The sequence below is a fragment of the Lithobates pipiens genome, unplaced genomic scaffold, assembly GCF_037356315.1.
Source record: "Lithobates pipiens isolate NorthernLeopardFrog02 unplaced genomic scaffold, aLitPip1_a1.2 Scaffold_8, whole genome shotgun sequence".
In the NCBI taxonomy this organism is placed as follows: domain Eukaryota; kingdom Metazoa; phylum Chordata; class Amphibia; order Anura; family Ranidae; genus Lithobates; species Lithobates pipiens.
The window spans coordinates 174,323,132-174,338,627 of record NW_027507903.1 but is presented as its reverse complement, the minus strand read 5'-3'; the positions used below and the strand labels follow the sequence as shown (position 1 = coordinate 174,338,627).

Sequence of the window (15,496 nt, the reverse complement as noted above, 5' to 3'; positions counted from 1 at the left end):
TGTTAAATAGTCTGTTTTAATGCTCCAACTGCTACATCTGCAGGGAAGCTTACTCAGTTGAAAAACTTAGACTTACTGGCTAGGTCACCGGGTGAAAATTAAGCCTAAAAAAGTAAACTAAAAATGGTTAACATACAATATAATAAAGGATTTATTTTGTTTTTAGATTGCTATAAAGTATTTATAGAGAAGCTAAGGAGGCACGAGAGGGCAGGCACAAGACTGACTTTTACGGGGAAATATTTGCAAGTCTATATACCTATAGTTCTGACATACGGCTTCACTGATCGTAAACTCTGTCCATTCTTAAGCTAAGTTTGAATTTTGTGAAAACAGTTTGAAAATGTGGGCAATACACCTATTTTACAATAACTAATCAAGGAATAAAAATGCATCCTAAAAGTGAATTTGTCAAAAGGGAAATAACAATCTGACAACGTAAAACACTCAATAAATCAATATATACCTGCATCTCAAACACTTGTATTGGCTTGTATTAACCCAACTCCTGTGAGCCCAAATAGCCAACAAACTAAGACTTGGTATGCTAATTTCAACTCCAAATTGCAGTTTGGACATGCTTTTACTAATCACAAAAAGCACAGCTCAGTTTAGGTCACTGCACTTTGCAATACTTCACATGCATCCATTTTTCCACATAGCTAGGTTGCAGCAATCTGCAAACCATTACGTAATTATGCAGCAGACAAACTGGAAAAAATCACCTGCAATACACTGCTTTTTAACCATTTCTAGATAAACAAAAAATGCTAAAATTGGTGGACAGTTGCATCACTACGAGAGTGCTTAGTGTTACTGCTGTTAAAACATACTTTTTGTGTCCTTTACCATCCAAAATACAAAGTTAACTCTTGTGATGTGAAGAATTTCATTTTACTTTAGTCTTCACTTTTTGTTGTGTCTGCATTAAATTATAAGTCAAATTAACATGAGAAAATGCTCATGAACTAATAAAAGTACGTTGTGATTGCCAAGGTCTCTCAATCAGCTAGTCCCAATTTACAATAATTTTGAAACTGCAAAGAAAACCAGAGTAGCTTGGCAACAGGCAGCCATTTTAACAGTTAGCCTTTTGTGGCTAGTTTGTTTAACTTCATAGGCGATTTTGCCATCCTAGGACCAGTGTCGCATCCTTACGGGCGTCCGGACGGTTTGTATGTTTTCTGTTTGTTAACACAAGTTGTTTATTTTTGTCCAACCCCAGTTTAGTGAGTACTAGGATGGGAATAGTTTTTTTACTATTACTTTGGGTAATTACCCTTTTACATTTTTTATATATAGGGTATTTATAGATAGTTCTTTCACATATTTTGGTCCAGTGACTTGTCTACAATAATTTTTTTACGTATATTGGATAATCAATACGTTGGGTATTTAATAAAAATCTTTATATACTAATGGTTATTGCTTCTCAGAGAGCCTCACTTTTCTTTGGGGGTTTCCGTCTTTGGAAACCCACACTATTTTCTTTGTAGATATTCGTTTGGAGGTTAAAAGGATAATTCCATTCAGAAGTCACTGTAGGACATTACTGACTAGTTTTTCTTTCTTTATATTAGGTCATACCTTAAAATGACTGTGAAATGATTTCCTTGAAGTTCACCCAATTTGAGGGGATGCTTCTGGTATGTGAAATTTCCCAACTTGAAATTCATTAAACACTTATTTAAATGGAACAGTCTCTGTGCAGTTATTCTGAAAAAAAGGGAGTAGAATTATATGCAGATTGGTCAAACATCACATTTCCTAATTTAAGATCGACTTAATATAATGTAAAAAAAAAAATAATAATAATAAAAAAAAAATAATAAAAAATTATAATAATAATAATAATGATAAAAAAAGAAAGCTTTACCAAAATGAAATCATGTCAATTGTGCTATATTTGGACATTTTGAATTAAATGGATAATGCTAATGAAAATAGGAATGTAGTCACTCAGTTAAATGTTTAATATTAAATGAGATAAACCAGATACAGAATTTATGAATACATGCAATATAAAATAGTGATTTTTTTTATATCTCAAACGCCTCATGCACAGGTGCGCTTAGTGCTTGAGCATTATTTAATTTCAATGGCCAGAATAAATGTTTCAGCAGAATAAAATGAACACTCAAGTGCTTGAAGCGCATAAACGCGCCAAACTGCGTTACACACTTTTAAGCCCCATACACACTATCAGATTATCTGCTGAGTTTTTCCTTCAGATTTACCAAAACCACGTAGTAGAAGGGCCTGCCTGATTGCATACACATTGAAACTCCTAAGGTTTGTCCTCATATTATATGGTTTTGGTAAATCTGAAGGAAAGACTCAGCAGATAATCGGATAGTGTGTATGGGGCTTTAGAGGTATCAGGCATTTTTTCTGCCAAAAGGCTGCTGCCAGGAGGAAAGGCTTAGAGGGAAGTTTGCAAAACGCCCTGCGTGCATGAAGGCAAAATGTTATCTTAAATATTTATAAAAAAGAAAATTAAATGTGAAACTTGTTAAATATAAAAATTGTTTTAATCAGACTGCTCACTAGAAGCTTGATCTCTGAAAGCTGGGTCTGTGGAGAAGAGCTGTGAATGTGTGTATTGCGCTGGCTTGCCAGCTAATGAAGAGGACTAATGGATATGCTGGTATCAGTGTAGGTTGTGGCAGGTGAAGGACATTGCCAGCAGAATAGTGGTTGGTATATGAAGAATGGAGAGGGTTATGAGTTTACCACTTAGCGTATTATAAACTCATATCATAATACCTGAAGGTTGAACCAGGTGCTCATCTTGCTATTATCTAAGTATGCAAATTATAGTGCTGTTGAAATCAGGGGGTGCAGGGCAAGGGAGGAAAAGATATTTAATGAAGAACATTTTCTTTAAAGTCACCCACTGACTTCTGTGAAATTCAATCTAAAATACATTTTCTTGCACAAGAATATCTAGATAAATAAACAAACTGTCCAGACATTCGGATAGCAAAATATATGCATCTACTGCTCAAAAGAGCATGAAATAAAAAGGTAATGTGTATGACCACATCAGGCAGAAAGTAAATCACAATAGCTGAACCAGTTACGATGCCAGGTTTCTTATGCAGGTGTTCTGCAGTCAAAAGTATTATCAAGTAGCTCACAGTTCTTATTAAATTAGGAAGTTAATGCTGCTCAATTTTTAATTAGGATATCATCTTAAAAATTAAAGAAGTCCTTTGTCAATTCAGGCAAAATATAACAGCTTTGCTTTAAAGACCTCCCCAACATGCCAAGCAGCATATACAGTGCCTTTAAAAAGTATTCATACCCCTTAAAATCGTCCACGTTTTTTCATGTTACAACCAAAAATGTAAATGTATTTTAATTGGGATTTTGCGATAGACCAACACAGCGGCACATAATTGTGACGAGGAAGGAAAATGATACATGGTTTTCAAAATTTTTACAAATAAATATGTGAAAAGTGTGGTGTGCATTTGTATTCAGCCCCCCTGAGTGACTACTTTGTAGAACCACTTTTTGCTGCAATTACAGCTGCAAATCTTTTTGGGGATGTCTCTACTAGCTTTGCACATCTAGATAATTGAAAACTGCTTTTCACAGATGCTCTCCATCCAATCTGATAGAACTTGCGCTATTTTGCAAAGAAGAATGGGCAAAAATATCACTCTCTAGATGTGCAAACCTTGTAGAGACGTACCCAAAAAGACTTGCAGCTGTAATTGCAGCGAAAGGTGATTCAAAGTATTGTCTCGGGGGGGCTGAATACAAATGCACGCCACACTTTTCACATATTTGTAAAAAAATTACTTATCATTTTCCTTCCACTTCACAATTACGTGCCACTTTGTGTTGGTCTATCACATACAATTCCAATAAAATACATTAAAGGATTTGGTTAAACCATGACAAAATGTTGAGAATTTCAGGGGGTAAGAAAACATTTTGAAGGCCCTGTGCTTTCCTTTACTCCATCACTGCTCTGTTCAGTACTTCCAGATAAAGAGCAGCATGAAACTGCACTATCACGTGGGAAATTCAGAGCCTTGTCTAAAGTAGGACTCCTGATTTGTAGCTGGAGTCTGGAGGGTCTGCATTACAGTGAACCTGTGCTTTGCTGTATGGGCAAAGCATAGGTTCACCAAATGTTACCTGCTAAATTCTGTAAAAAAAAAAAAAAAGGGTAAAATAGATTACATAGAAAAAAATAACATAGATAAATACATGCCGCCTAAAAAGAAGGTTGTCATTTCACCTCATACACTACTATTGTGGTGGAGAAGAGGGTCAATAATGCGGAGTAACTGTAAAGCTGGTGGTTAATAATACTTACGTCTGAAACACTTGTGGTACTTACTTAAGAACAGCAATTGCCTGAACAGTGATAGCTCTTTTATCTTTGGTCCCCATATAAGAAAATAGATTAGGCTTAACTCTACAAAAATAAAAATAAAAATGTTAGGAATGCTTGGGGGGGGGGGGGGGGGGGGGGTCTAAACTGTTTAGCCAATATCTTATGAACTGACCTTAAAAATTTGGAGAGCACATTAATAGCTTCCATGGTGTCTTTGTTTTCTTTATAAAGCACGAAATGGCAAAAGCTACCACGGGATTTTGGCCATGAATGCTTACGTGGATCTTGAAAAGAGATATAAAAGTAAAAATTATTAGTACAAGTAAAAATACCAAATTTAGAATTGGCCTTCCAAAACAGGATTCAGGTTCAGTATGGTTTAAAAAAAAAAAAAAAATATATATATAAATATAAAATATATATATATCAAAGCAATAAACATTTACAAAGTTCTGGTAAACAGGCCAAGTAACATGTGATACTGGTGCATTGTAAACATTAGTGTTGCTTGTGCATTACCAGTTTGAGTGTATGTTTGGCATTCCCCTTCTTTTTCATTTGTGAAATGCCAGCTTTGCTTACCTGAAGTTGTTTTGACCTCTGTCCAAGTGTATAGCATAAAGAGCACAAGAAAGTCATGTTTAATTTCTATATTGTTCTTTTAACAGGTGTCAAGAGTTGGACATGCAAAGATAAATATGACTGCATGGTCATTCCATTCCTTAGGGTACAATGGCATCCAGCAAATGCGTGGCAAGTTGCAATGAACTTAGAAGCAGTAAACAGCTGAGAAAATGGACCTTTTTCACATGTATTTACACACACGTAAAAAAAAACATGACACGGCATTACATGTCCTAGGTTAATTGCACACATCCCTATAAACTTTACATGATACAGAACAATTTATCTATTGAATTTATTAATATGAAGAAACCAATAAACTATTAAAAGCTGGAAGACAAGCTATCTTTGTATAACCAATCATTAAAGGTAGATTTAGACATGTGTCTAAATCCCCCTTTCCGCTAAAGCCTGATCTGCATTTGTTTCACAAAAAAAAAAATTATTGAATTTTTTAAGAGTTTCTAAAGAATAGTGTACACGCTGTAAAGGAACACTAGAAAAGCGCAAGTAAAAAAAAATAAAAACAGACGTAGCTCGATTCACCTTTGGATCACACTTCAGAGGCTACCGATAGGCAGTGAGGAAGCGACGCAACCCCATGTTTTAACTCAATTTTTGCCAATAAATGTGAGGTGTTTGCAGCGCTTCCCCATTTGCTTGAATGAGTAGTGATTGCTACATGTCAGGGTAAACTTTGCAGCGGGAGCGAAGCAAAGCATCGCAACAGCAGCATGTAAAAACACCTCCCTCCACTGCCTACTGCAGTTTAAGGGGGACGGGCATTTTTGCCGCTCCACCAACCTCACGTATAGAGAATAATTATTAAAAGAAAACTCATATGAACAAAGAAATATTTACATTTCTGAAATCTAAATTATGATTTTAAATGAGTGCATCCTTTTATCAACACCATTTTGTAACCAAGAGCTTCCATCAAGACACTGATGCAAAGCAAGTCAAGAGTGCATATTAGCAAAATACACTTGACGGTGGCTAATAATGCTCAAAATATATAAGTTACCATGGTAACTATCAGGCTCTAGGTGTAAATTTCCCTCTACTGACAAAAAGGAAATGAATCAGATTGGTTAAACTGACCAAATCATCCCTTCTATATTTTCATATGACTTGCAGAAGATAATCATTGTATTAATGTATAGAGAGCAAAAAATAAAAATAAAAAATTATTTAAGTGTCATAGGCAAAACTTGTTTTTTTCATTTTGGAAAGAGTAAGGGAGGGTTATAACCTCATGTCAGTTCGTTTTACCCCATAGGGGAGATTTTGGGTCCCCATTGGAACATTTTCACTATATTACTGTTCTGGGGACAACCCCAAATTATTATTTTTTTTCCTTTCACTTTCTTTCAAATCGTTTTTATTAACGCATAAAAGCGCATAGTACAAAACAGATTTCGCACAGGTCAAGTTATAGAAGGCTTAACCCAATATAAAATATAGGTATAAAGCCATAAATCTTCATCAGAACAACACAGAACTATCAAATATGGTACTTTATGCAACAAGCACATATCTGCATATCTAGTATCAAATTATAGACTAAGAAAAGAAAAAAAAGGAAACCAAAAAAAAAGAAAAAGTCAAACACCATGAAACATTAATATACCTTTGAGTTTAGCCACCAAGGTAGAGTAATGAATGCTGTATTCTAAGCCCCTGCAAACACGTTCGGAGATTTCCACAACCAAATCCGTCGGATTTTGCCTGTCGGATTTTGTCCGAAACTGTTGCATACACACGGTCGGACAAAGTTGGCGAAAAATCTGATCTTTCAGAACGCGATAATTTCGTTACGATGGGACTACATTCAGGCTAGTAGCCAATAGCTTTGATGTAGGAATTTGATCTGAGCATGCGTGGCACTTGGTCCGATCAAAATTCTCTACACATGATCGGAGTATGTCCGATCGGCCCAGTTGGTCGGGAAATATTTCCAACATGTTGGAAAATTGGGTCCGACGGAATCAGTCCGATGCATACCACACACAGTCGGATTATCCGACGGCACGGTCCGATAGGACACATTCCGACGGATTCTCCGACCGTGTGTACAAGGGTTTAAACTAGGTTAGATGGAAAGAAGTCACTCCAACCCAGCAGTGCCACACAGATTCACAAACTGCTAATTATTTATCTAAAAATATTTTATAGTATTAAGCTGAATTAACCCTATTTGGTACTTCAGTTAAATTAGAAGCATTATTAGGTTTCCAATATGCAGTTATTGTTAGTCTAACAGCTATTAATATGTGGGAAACTACCATCCGGATTTGCACAGGGATTCGATCTATTGACGGGTTCAGCAGCACCAAGTCTGGAGATTGCGAGATGAAGAAGCCAGTGATTCTTGATATTAATGAGAACACTCCATTCCAGAAGCTCCGCAAGCTTCTACATTCTCAATGGACATGAAATAAGTTGCCCACATCTCCACATTGATGCCAGCAAGAAGGGGCGAAGTCAAGGAACATTCTAGACAATTTATACAGCGTAAGGCAACTTTTATGTGGTATTTTTAAACAGTTGTCCCAATGATTAACACATGTGGATGTGGAAATCATAAGAGTTGAAGCTTTTTGCTATTACTTTCACTTTCAATAACAGTAATATAGAGAGGGCGAGTCTCCCTAACAGGAACACAGAGCGCAATAAAACCCGACAGGTATTCTAATCCACTTCCACTTTAACCAAAACAAAAAAAATGCCTTTAGTTGACACTTCTCTCGGGTATCTTGACAATTTCTAAAAAAAATACTAATCCTCTGAACTTTAATCTAGTAAATTTCAACGACACATTTCATTAACATAACCAAATTTACTAATGTGTTTTAGATGCCTGTGAAAACGAGCCAAGCGGTCATTTTCGGTAAATAAACATAGCGTAGAAGACATGCATAGCACAATGCAATACTTCTACAGCTTTCTAGGGATGATTTAATCAATGAGAAACACTGTATGGAATTTCATAGGAAATGCACCACTACTTGATTGCATGCAAAACGTCATGCTTTAGGCATGCAGAAGTCATGTCATTCATTCCTAGGGCCTTGCTGATTGCAGGTACTAAGCAATAGCAAGACAAATGTAAAATATGTGCAACAGGACAAGCTTTAACAAAACTTACTAAAAAACTCAGTCAAAATTGAGCTATATAAGAGTCTATAAAAGGGGTACAGGATAGGAAGAAGGCTGGTAAACTCAGTAATACTTCTAAAAGTGCATCTGTTCCCAGACTATGGACTTTAAAATATGTACATATTCCTTACAAGGCATAAAAGATCTTCAAAACAAGCCATCACTGACTACAGCTGCAGTCTATTTCAGGGAGTCTGCCATTGCCTGCTACAGAGAAAAAGAAAGGAACTGCAATTTCAGTGTCACTGTAGTAACCTTTGAAAAAGATTTTCTCCGCAGTGCCTGCCACTACAGGGGTCAATGAAGCCATGTGAAGCCTCATAAGGAAAATGTAAATAGTTTAAATGTCCATGCTCACAGGTGTACCCAAAAAAAATCTAAAACGCAAATTGATTTGCAACTGTTTTTACCTACCTATTCACACCTTTAGTGTACCTGCAGGGTGTTGTCCATGTATTCACCCAATTGAATTGCTTGTACCTGTAGTGTAAGGCTGTTTACACATGCTGCAGCCACGGCTCACATCATGGGGTCTGGTGCATCCCTGTCAGATTCAGGTTCGAATTTGCACCTGAATCAGAAACAAAGACGCACAGGACCCTTTCCAAATGCGGACCGCAGCCACCCTAGACCCTAGACCCAACGAGCTCCATTGTGAGCTGAGCACACTCACCTGTCATGCAAATTGGATGCGGGGAAACCCACATGCAATTTAAGTGGGATAAGGCGTCAATGTACACCAGTGGTGGTCAACTTGAAAATTATAGGAGGGTCTTTAGTGCAGCCTGACCAACAGGCACAAAAGCACTGCATTTAGGTGGGTTGAGATGTATTTAGTTGAGTTTGCCATTGAAAATGAATATGCTGCAATGCACCTCAACATCTGAAAATTTTGATCTGGCAACATTTTTTGCAATAAAAAGAGAAAGTTGGAGTCATTATTGGAGTCAGTAGCCATAATAATAACTCCCTGCAATGATGGCAGTGACTACAATAATAATAATCCCTTAGTATTAAACCCAACGCTGGTGGTTAGTGGCAGTTTTGTTATAAACCCCACCCAAACTCCACTAGTGCTGAAAAATCTGTATAAATCCAGGTTGAAATAGGTCAAAATTAGACACGTGAGAAAAGTAGCAAACAAGTAAAAAGCCTTCCATGGGCTCATAAGATCTTAACTGAGGTTTTTGCAGAACACCATCCTCAAGGTGAAACATGGTGGCGATTGTAAAATGCTTTTATTAGAATGAGGCAAACAAGTAGCAATTCTGAAGGAACACCTGTGTAAGGCTACATTCGCAAGGGCAATATCCTGATTCCTGCAGCTATTTCAGTCACCCATGAACAGCCAGCTGTAAGGCCACGGCCTGTAGATTTCAATGACAGGTTGGCAGCGGCTGCAGTTATTGACGGCTGTCCACAGAGCTAGCGATTATCTGCGTGGATCGCTGCTGGACGAGTTAAAGGTAATTGAAATGTACAAGGCCCAGCCATCGCAGTTAGTGGCTCACAGGTGGCTGAAACAGCTGCAGGATTCGGGAGATTCCTGCCGTTGTTGTTCGCACGAGTACTAGACTCATAGTTGCTATGGCAGCCAAAAGGTGGCATAAGCACGTTTTGTAAAACAAATAGCAAAAAACAAATAAGCCCATTGTTTTATAATCCACACCAACTTAGAAAAGTAACAGCTTTAACAATATCCACATCCAGCTGTACTATATGTACCAGCCATAACCCTTGGCAGGGCGGCCTTAACTTTTGGGCTTACCGCTTACCTCCGCTTGGCTGGTTCTTCCACATCTGGGGGTTCCCAGTGTTAGTACCGAACAATTTTGGATGCAGACACCATAAAAGTCCTTTAGAAAAGGTTTTTATTTGCAGGAGTAACATCCAACAACACAGTCTCGTATGGGAACTGAGGGCAAGGGTGAAGAAGCTCAGGCACCTTGAACTGCTAATATCAGAAAGTCTCTAATACCACCCATAGAGTAGCCACTCACAGCTGGGCGCTTCAAGGCTGAACAAATCTCTAGCCAGAGATTATGGCAATCAGCACTTTGATCCAGAACTTGTGAAATCTTTTCCCTTGAGTAACTGGTAACAGAAGTGAACAGGATCCTTTTTCCTCAGTACCTGGAACATTCTCTGTCTCCTTGACAGTACTGGAAAAAGCGTGAGTCCTTCACAACTCAGCAACCAGGCACTTCTAAGGATGCCAGCTTGTTGGCCCTCCTCCAAAGAGTCCTCCCCGGTCACTTACACGAGCAGCGGTGCCCCTCCAAGCCGAGAGCACACCTGGACGCTTGAATCCTCCCTCACTTACTGCGCCTAGGACCAGCTGGTTTCCGAGACTCGGAAACAGACAGATCCCTTCCCCAGATCAGGCGGGTCTATTGGGGTTAGCCAACCGAAGCATGTTGCGGAGCGACGAAAGCTCCCGTGACCGGGACCGCTCATGGGGCTAACCCGGTACAGAATCAGGAACAGACCGCTAAGGCCTCACGAAAGAACCTGGAACACGTGACTTCAACATCTTAAGTACCCTTCCCCAGACTCCTCAGCGGGGCCCGGCACACCCACTGATTGGCTCAGGGGAAGCTGATACCCAAAACGTTCAACCAGGCCTGGTTCTGAGCCTGTCATGTGCACCTAACTGTACACATGACCAGGCAGAACTCTAACACAGCCCAGCCAAACTGATGTCAAAGTTAAACCTACATAATTATTAACTCTCAGAACCCCTTTACTGTTCTGACGCAAAAACTAAATTTGTACATGACAATTTGTCCAAAGTGTCATCGCTATATATGCAACAGAAAAAAGGAAGCATCTGTCTAATCTCAACCATTTATAAAAAGGTATCATTATAAAACAAACTGGATAAATCAAATGAGTTAGGGAGTGCTAAGGAAAATGAGTACCGAGAGAAAATAAGTAGGCATTCCAGTTGGCTGGCCATCGCTGGCTTTAAAGCGCAACTCCACTTGAGAAAAAAATAAAAATAAATTCCCCACTGGGTGATCAACCAACCAACATAATTTGCATAGTGAATGTGAGTGACTTGTTCATTCTCAGCGAATGCTCTTGCAGAATTCTAATTTGGAAAATTGCGGTGTCCGAATTAACTTCTGGAGTATCTTACCAAAAATGAAAAGTTTGCTGCAGAGGATGCCTAAAATCTGACTTGCATCTTAGTGCAGACTCAATAAGCCAAATCACACAGAAAGGAAATTTCAGGAGGGCATTCCGCACACTGTGTACAGAATGCCTCCAGGTTTCCATATTGCATTGAATATTAGAAAGACTGAAAAAGAAAGGTAATTTCTAATAACGTTTAATTATATGGCCTGTGTAGCAACTGTATACGCAATTTTTTTTCCTTACAAAGGTAGAGTTACTCTTTAAATCTCAAACCTGAAACCAGCAGAAAAGCAAGTCAAGTCAAAAATTTTGGTTTGTTTACTCGCGCCAATCCAGTGACTATAAGGGGAACAAATAGGTTTTGTACATATTTTCCCTTTTAAGTATTGCCAGGACTAAAAAAAGTAGTATGTTTTTTTTTGTAAAAGCACATTTTAGGTGAAGCTCCCCCCGATTAACCATATGCCGACCGGGCCATAGCGGAAAGACTGCTACAGTGCGGTCGGCTTATTCTGGGTGGACGTCCGTGGGACATCCTCACAGTCGCGCTCCCGCGTGCCCCCTGGGGCACGCACCCGGGAACATCCGTGATCCCCTGGACCCGGCGCATCACAGTAAATGGCCACTGATAGTGGCCGTTTACGATGTGATCTCTCGGTCAAATGACGGAGCATCACTTGTAAACAAACCAAGTTATGACACTGGTTCCTCCCTCCCCTCTCTGTACCAATCGGTACAGTGTGAGAGGAGAGAGGGAGAGATCGTTTGCAGCGCTGCAGGCACTACAGATCCAGCCCACAGCGCCGCTCAGTGCCCATACTGTGCAATACTCTGCCAATAAATTTTAACAGAAACCATTTTTTTTTCCAGTCTTTTTTGATTTTTAGCGCAAAAAAATAGAAAACCCAGAGGTGATTAAATACCACCAAAAGAAAGCTCTGTTAGTGTGAAAACAAAGGACAAACATTTCATATGGGTACAGTGTTGCATGACTGAGTAATTGTCATTCAAAGCGTGAGAGCACCGTAAGCTGAAAAATGGTCTGGTTAGGAAGGGGTTTTAAGTACCCGGTGGTCAAGTGGTTAAAGTCAGAAGAAAATATGGGGCCACGGTTTCAGCATGGGAGTCTGGTGTGGTTCTGTTTACCGGTTCAGGTGCAAATTTTTACCTGAAATCACACCCGAACTGGACCCAAAATCGACTATTTAAAACCGCATATGTGTGAACCGGCTGCCGGTTCACATGCCATTCAAAATGCATCCGACTTGCATAAATGTGAACCAGGCCTAACTGTGTGTGCGCGCGCGCGCGCACGCACACACACACACACACACACACACACACACACCATATTTATCAGTGTATAACACGCACTCCAAGTTTAGGAGGGAAAAAACACTTGCATTTAAATGCCCATCAATGCAGCCTTATCAGTGTCCATCTGCAGCCTTGTCCAGTCTCATCGTTTCAAATTACCGCCGCCGAGATACACAGAGCCGGATGTCCTGTGTACTCGGCTCCTCTCGCAGCCCTGCCCAGTCCCACCTCTTGACCCGGCTCCTATGATAGACATAAAACAGGTCCAATCGTGGGACTAGATGTGATTGCAAGCGGAGCTGTGCAAACAGTACACTCGGCTATGTGTATATCGGTGGTGCTTGCTCCTCCAGACAGCAGGGGGTGGCGCATAACACGCATCCACCATGGGGGAAAAAAAAAGTGCGTGTTGGACACCGATAAATACAGTATAAATACACACCTATGCATTAGAGATGCACCAAATGGGTTGTGTGGTGCCGAAACGGATACAAAAAAAAAAAAAAAAAACTTCCTTGATCCTGAAACCGATACGAAACAACACCGATACCGAAAGTGACTGTTTTTAAAAATATTTTTATACAGGAGATGGTCAGCGACTGGGGACATGGTACAGGAGATGGTCAGCGACTGGGGACATGGTACAGGAGATGGTCAGCGACTGGGGACATGGTACAGGAGATGGTCAGCGACATGGTACATTTCAATTGTCAAAAAGGCCATTTTCAGCCAAAATGTTCAGGCGGCCGAAATTTCGGCGCAACCCTAATATATTCACATAGTATCTCAAAAAAGCGAGTACACCCCTCACATTTTTGCAAATATTTTATTGTATCTTTTCATGTGACAACACTGAAGAAATTATACTTTGCTACAATGTAAAGTAGTGGGTGTACAGATTGTATAAAGTCCCATACACACGATCAGTTTTTCTGCTGAGTTTTTCCTTCAGATTTCCCAAAACCATATAATATGAGGTCAAACCTTAGGCGTTTCAATTTGTATGCAATCAGGCTGGCCCTTGCACAACATGGTTTTGGTAAACCCGAAGGAAAAACTGAGCAGAAAAACTGATAGTGTGTATGGGGCTTAACAGTGTAAATTTGCTGTCCCCTCAAAATAACTCACACTGTCTAAACCGCTGGCAACAAAGGTGAATACACCCCCAAGTGAAAATATCCTAATTGGGCCCAATTAGCCATTTTCTCTCCCCGGTTTCACGTGATTCGTTAGCGTTACAAGGTCTCAAGTGTGAATGGGGAGCAGGTGTGTTAAATTTGGCGTTATCGCTCTCACTCAAAGGGCTCTCTGAGGATCTGAAAAAAAAGAACTGCTGCTCTACATAAAGATGACCTAGGGCATAAGAAAATTGCCAAGACCCTGAAACTGAGCTGCAGCATGGTGGCCAAGACCATACAGCGGTTTAACAGGACAGGTTCCACTCAAAACAGGCCTCGCAATGGTTGATCAAAGTAGTTGAGTGCATGTGCTCAGTGTCATATCCTGAGGTTGTCCTTGGGAAATCAACGTATGAGTGCTGCCAGTATTGCTGCAGAGATTGAAGGGGCGGGGGGTCAGCCTGCTGTGCTCAGACCATACGCCGCACACACCATCAAATTGGTCTGCATGGCTGTCATCCCAGAAGAAAGCCCGCAAACAGTTTGCTGAAGACAAGCAGACTAAGGACATGGATTACTGGAACCATGTCCTGTAGTCTGATGAGATCAAGTTAAACTTATTTGGTTCAGATGGTGTTGAGCGTTTGTGGCAGCAACCAGGTGAGGAGTACAAAGACAAGTTTTTCTTGCCTACAGTCAAGCATGGTGGTGGAAGTCTCATGGTCTGGGGCGGCATGAGTGCTGCCGGCACTGGGGAGCTAAAGTTTATTGTGGGAATCATGAATGCCAACATGTACTGTGACATACTAAAACAGAGCGTGATCCCCTCCGCCTTTCAGGGACTGGGCTGCAGGGGAGTATAATGGCCATAAATACACCTCCAGGACGACCACTGCCTTGCTAAAGAAGCTAAGGGTAAAAGGTGATTGAGTGGCCAAGCAAGTCTCCTTACCTAAACCCTATTGAGCATCTGTGGGGAATCCTCAAACGGAAGGTGGAGGAGCGCAAGGTCTCTAACATTCATCAGCTCTGTGATGTCGTCATGGAGGAGTAGAAGAGGACTCCAGTGGCAACCTGTGAAGCTCTGGTGAATTCCAAACCCAAGAGGGTTAAGGCAGTCCTGGAAAATAACGGTGGCCACACAAAATATTGACACTTTGGGCTCAATCTGGACATTTTTACTTAGGGGCGTACTCACTTTTGTTGCCAGCGGTTTAGACATTAATGGCTGTGTGTTGAGTTATTTTGAGGGGACAAAAAATGTACACTGTTATACAAGCTATGCACTCACTACTTTACATTGTAGCAAAGTGTCATTTCTTCAGTGTTGTCACATGAAAAGATATAATAAAAGATTTACAAAAATGTAAGAGGTGTACTCACTTCTGTAAGATTTTTTTTTTTTTGTATGTATATAATATAAAGTATTTGATCCCCTGCTGATTTTGTACATTTGCCCACTGACAAAGAAATCATAGGTTTATTTTAACAGTGAGAGCCAGAACAACAGAAAAATGCAATTTCAAAAACAAAGAAATTGATTTGCATTTTAGTGAAATAAGTATTTGACCCCTTTGCAAAACATGACTTAGTACTTGGTGACAAAACCCTTGTTGGCAATTAGAGGTCAGACGTTTCTTGTAGTTGGCCACCAGGTTTGCCCACATCTCAGGAGGAATTTTGTCCCACTGCCCTTTAAAGATGCTCTACAAGTAATTAAGATTTTGAGGCTTATGTTTGGTAACAAACTTTAAGCTCCCTCCACAAATTTTCTATGGAATTA

The 15,496-nt window shown here is 39.9% G+C and overlaps 1 protein-coding gene across 3 annotated transcripts in view; it reads right to left on the bottom strand.

Moving 5' to 3' along the window:
* Positions 1-15,496, bottom strand: part of PUS7 (pseudouridine synthase 7) — a 95,586-nt gene that overhangs the window by 48,541 nt on the left and 31,549 nt on the right. For 2 of the 3 annotated variants that reach the window (XM_077473865.1, XM_077473864.1), the window contains exons 6-9: positions 4,937-4,954; positions 4,527-4,638; positions 4,358-4,435; positions 1,588-1,716 (exon numbers count right to left, since the gene is read on the bottom strand). In XM_077473865.1, coding sequence (XP_077329991.1) covers positions 1,588-1,716; positions 4,358-4,435; positions 4,527-4,638; positions 4,937-4,954 — 337 coding nt within the window. The remainder of the gene's footprint in view (positions 1-1,587; positions 1,717-4,357; positions 4,436-4,526; positions 4,639-4,936; positions 4,955-15,496) is intronic. The other variant, XM_077473866.1, reaches the window with a different exon arrangement.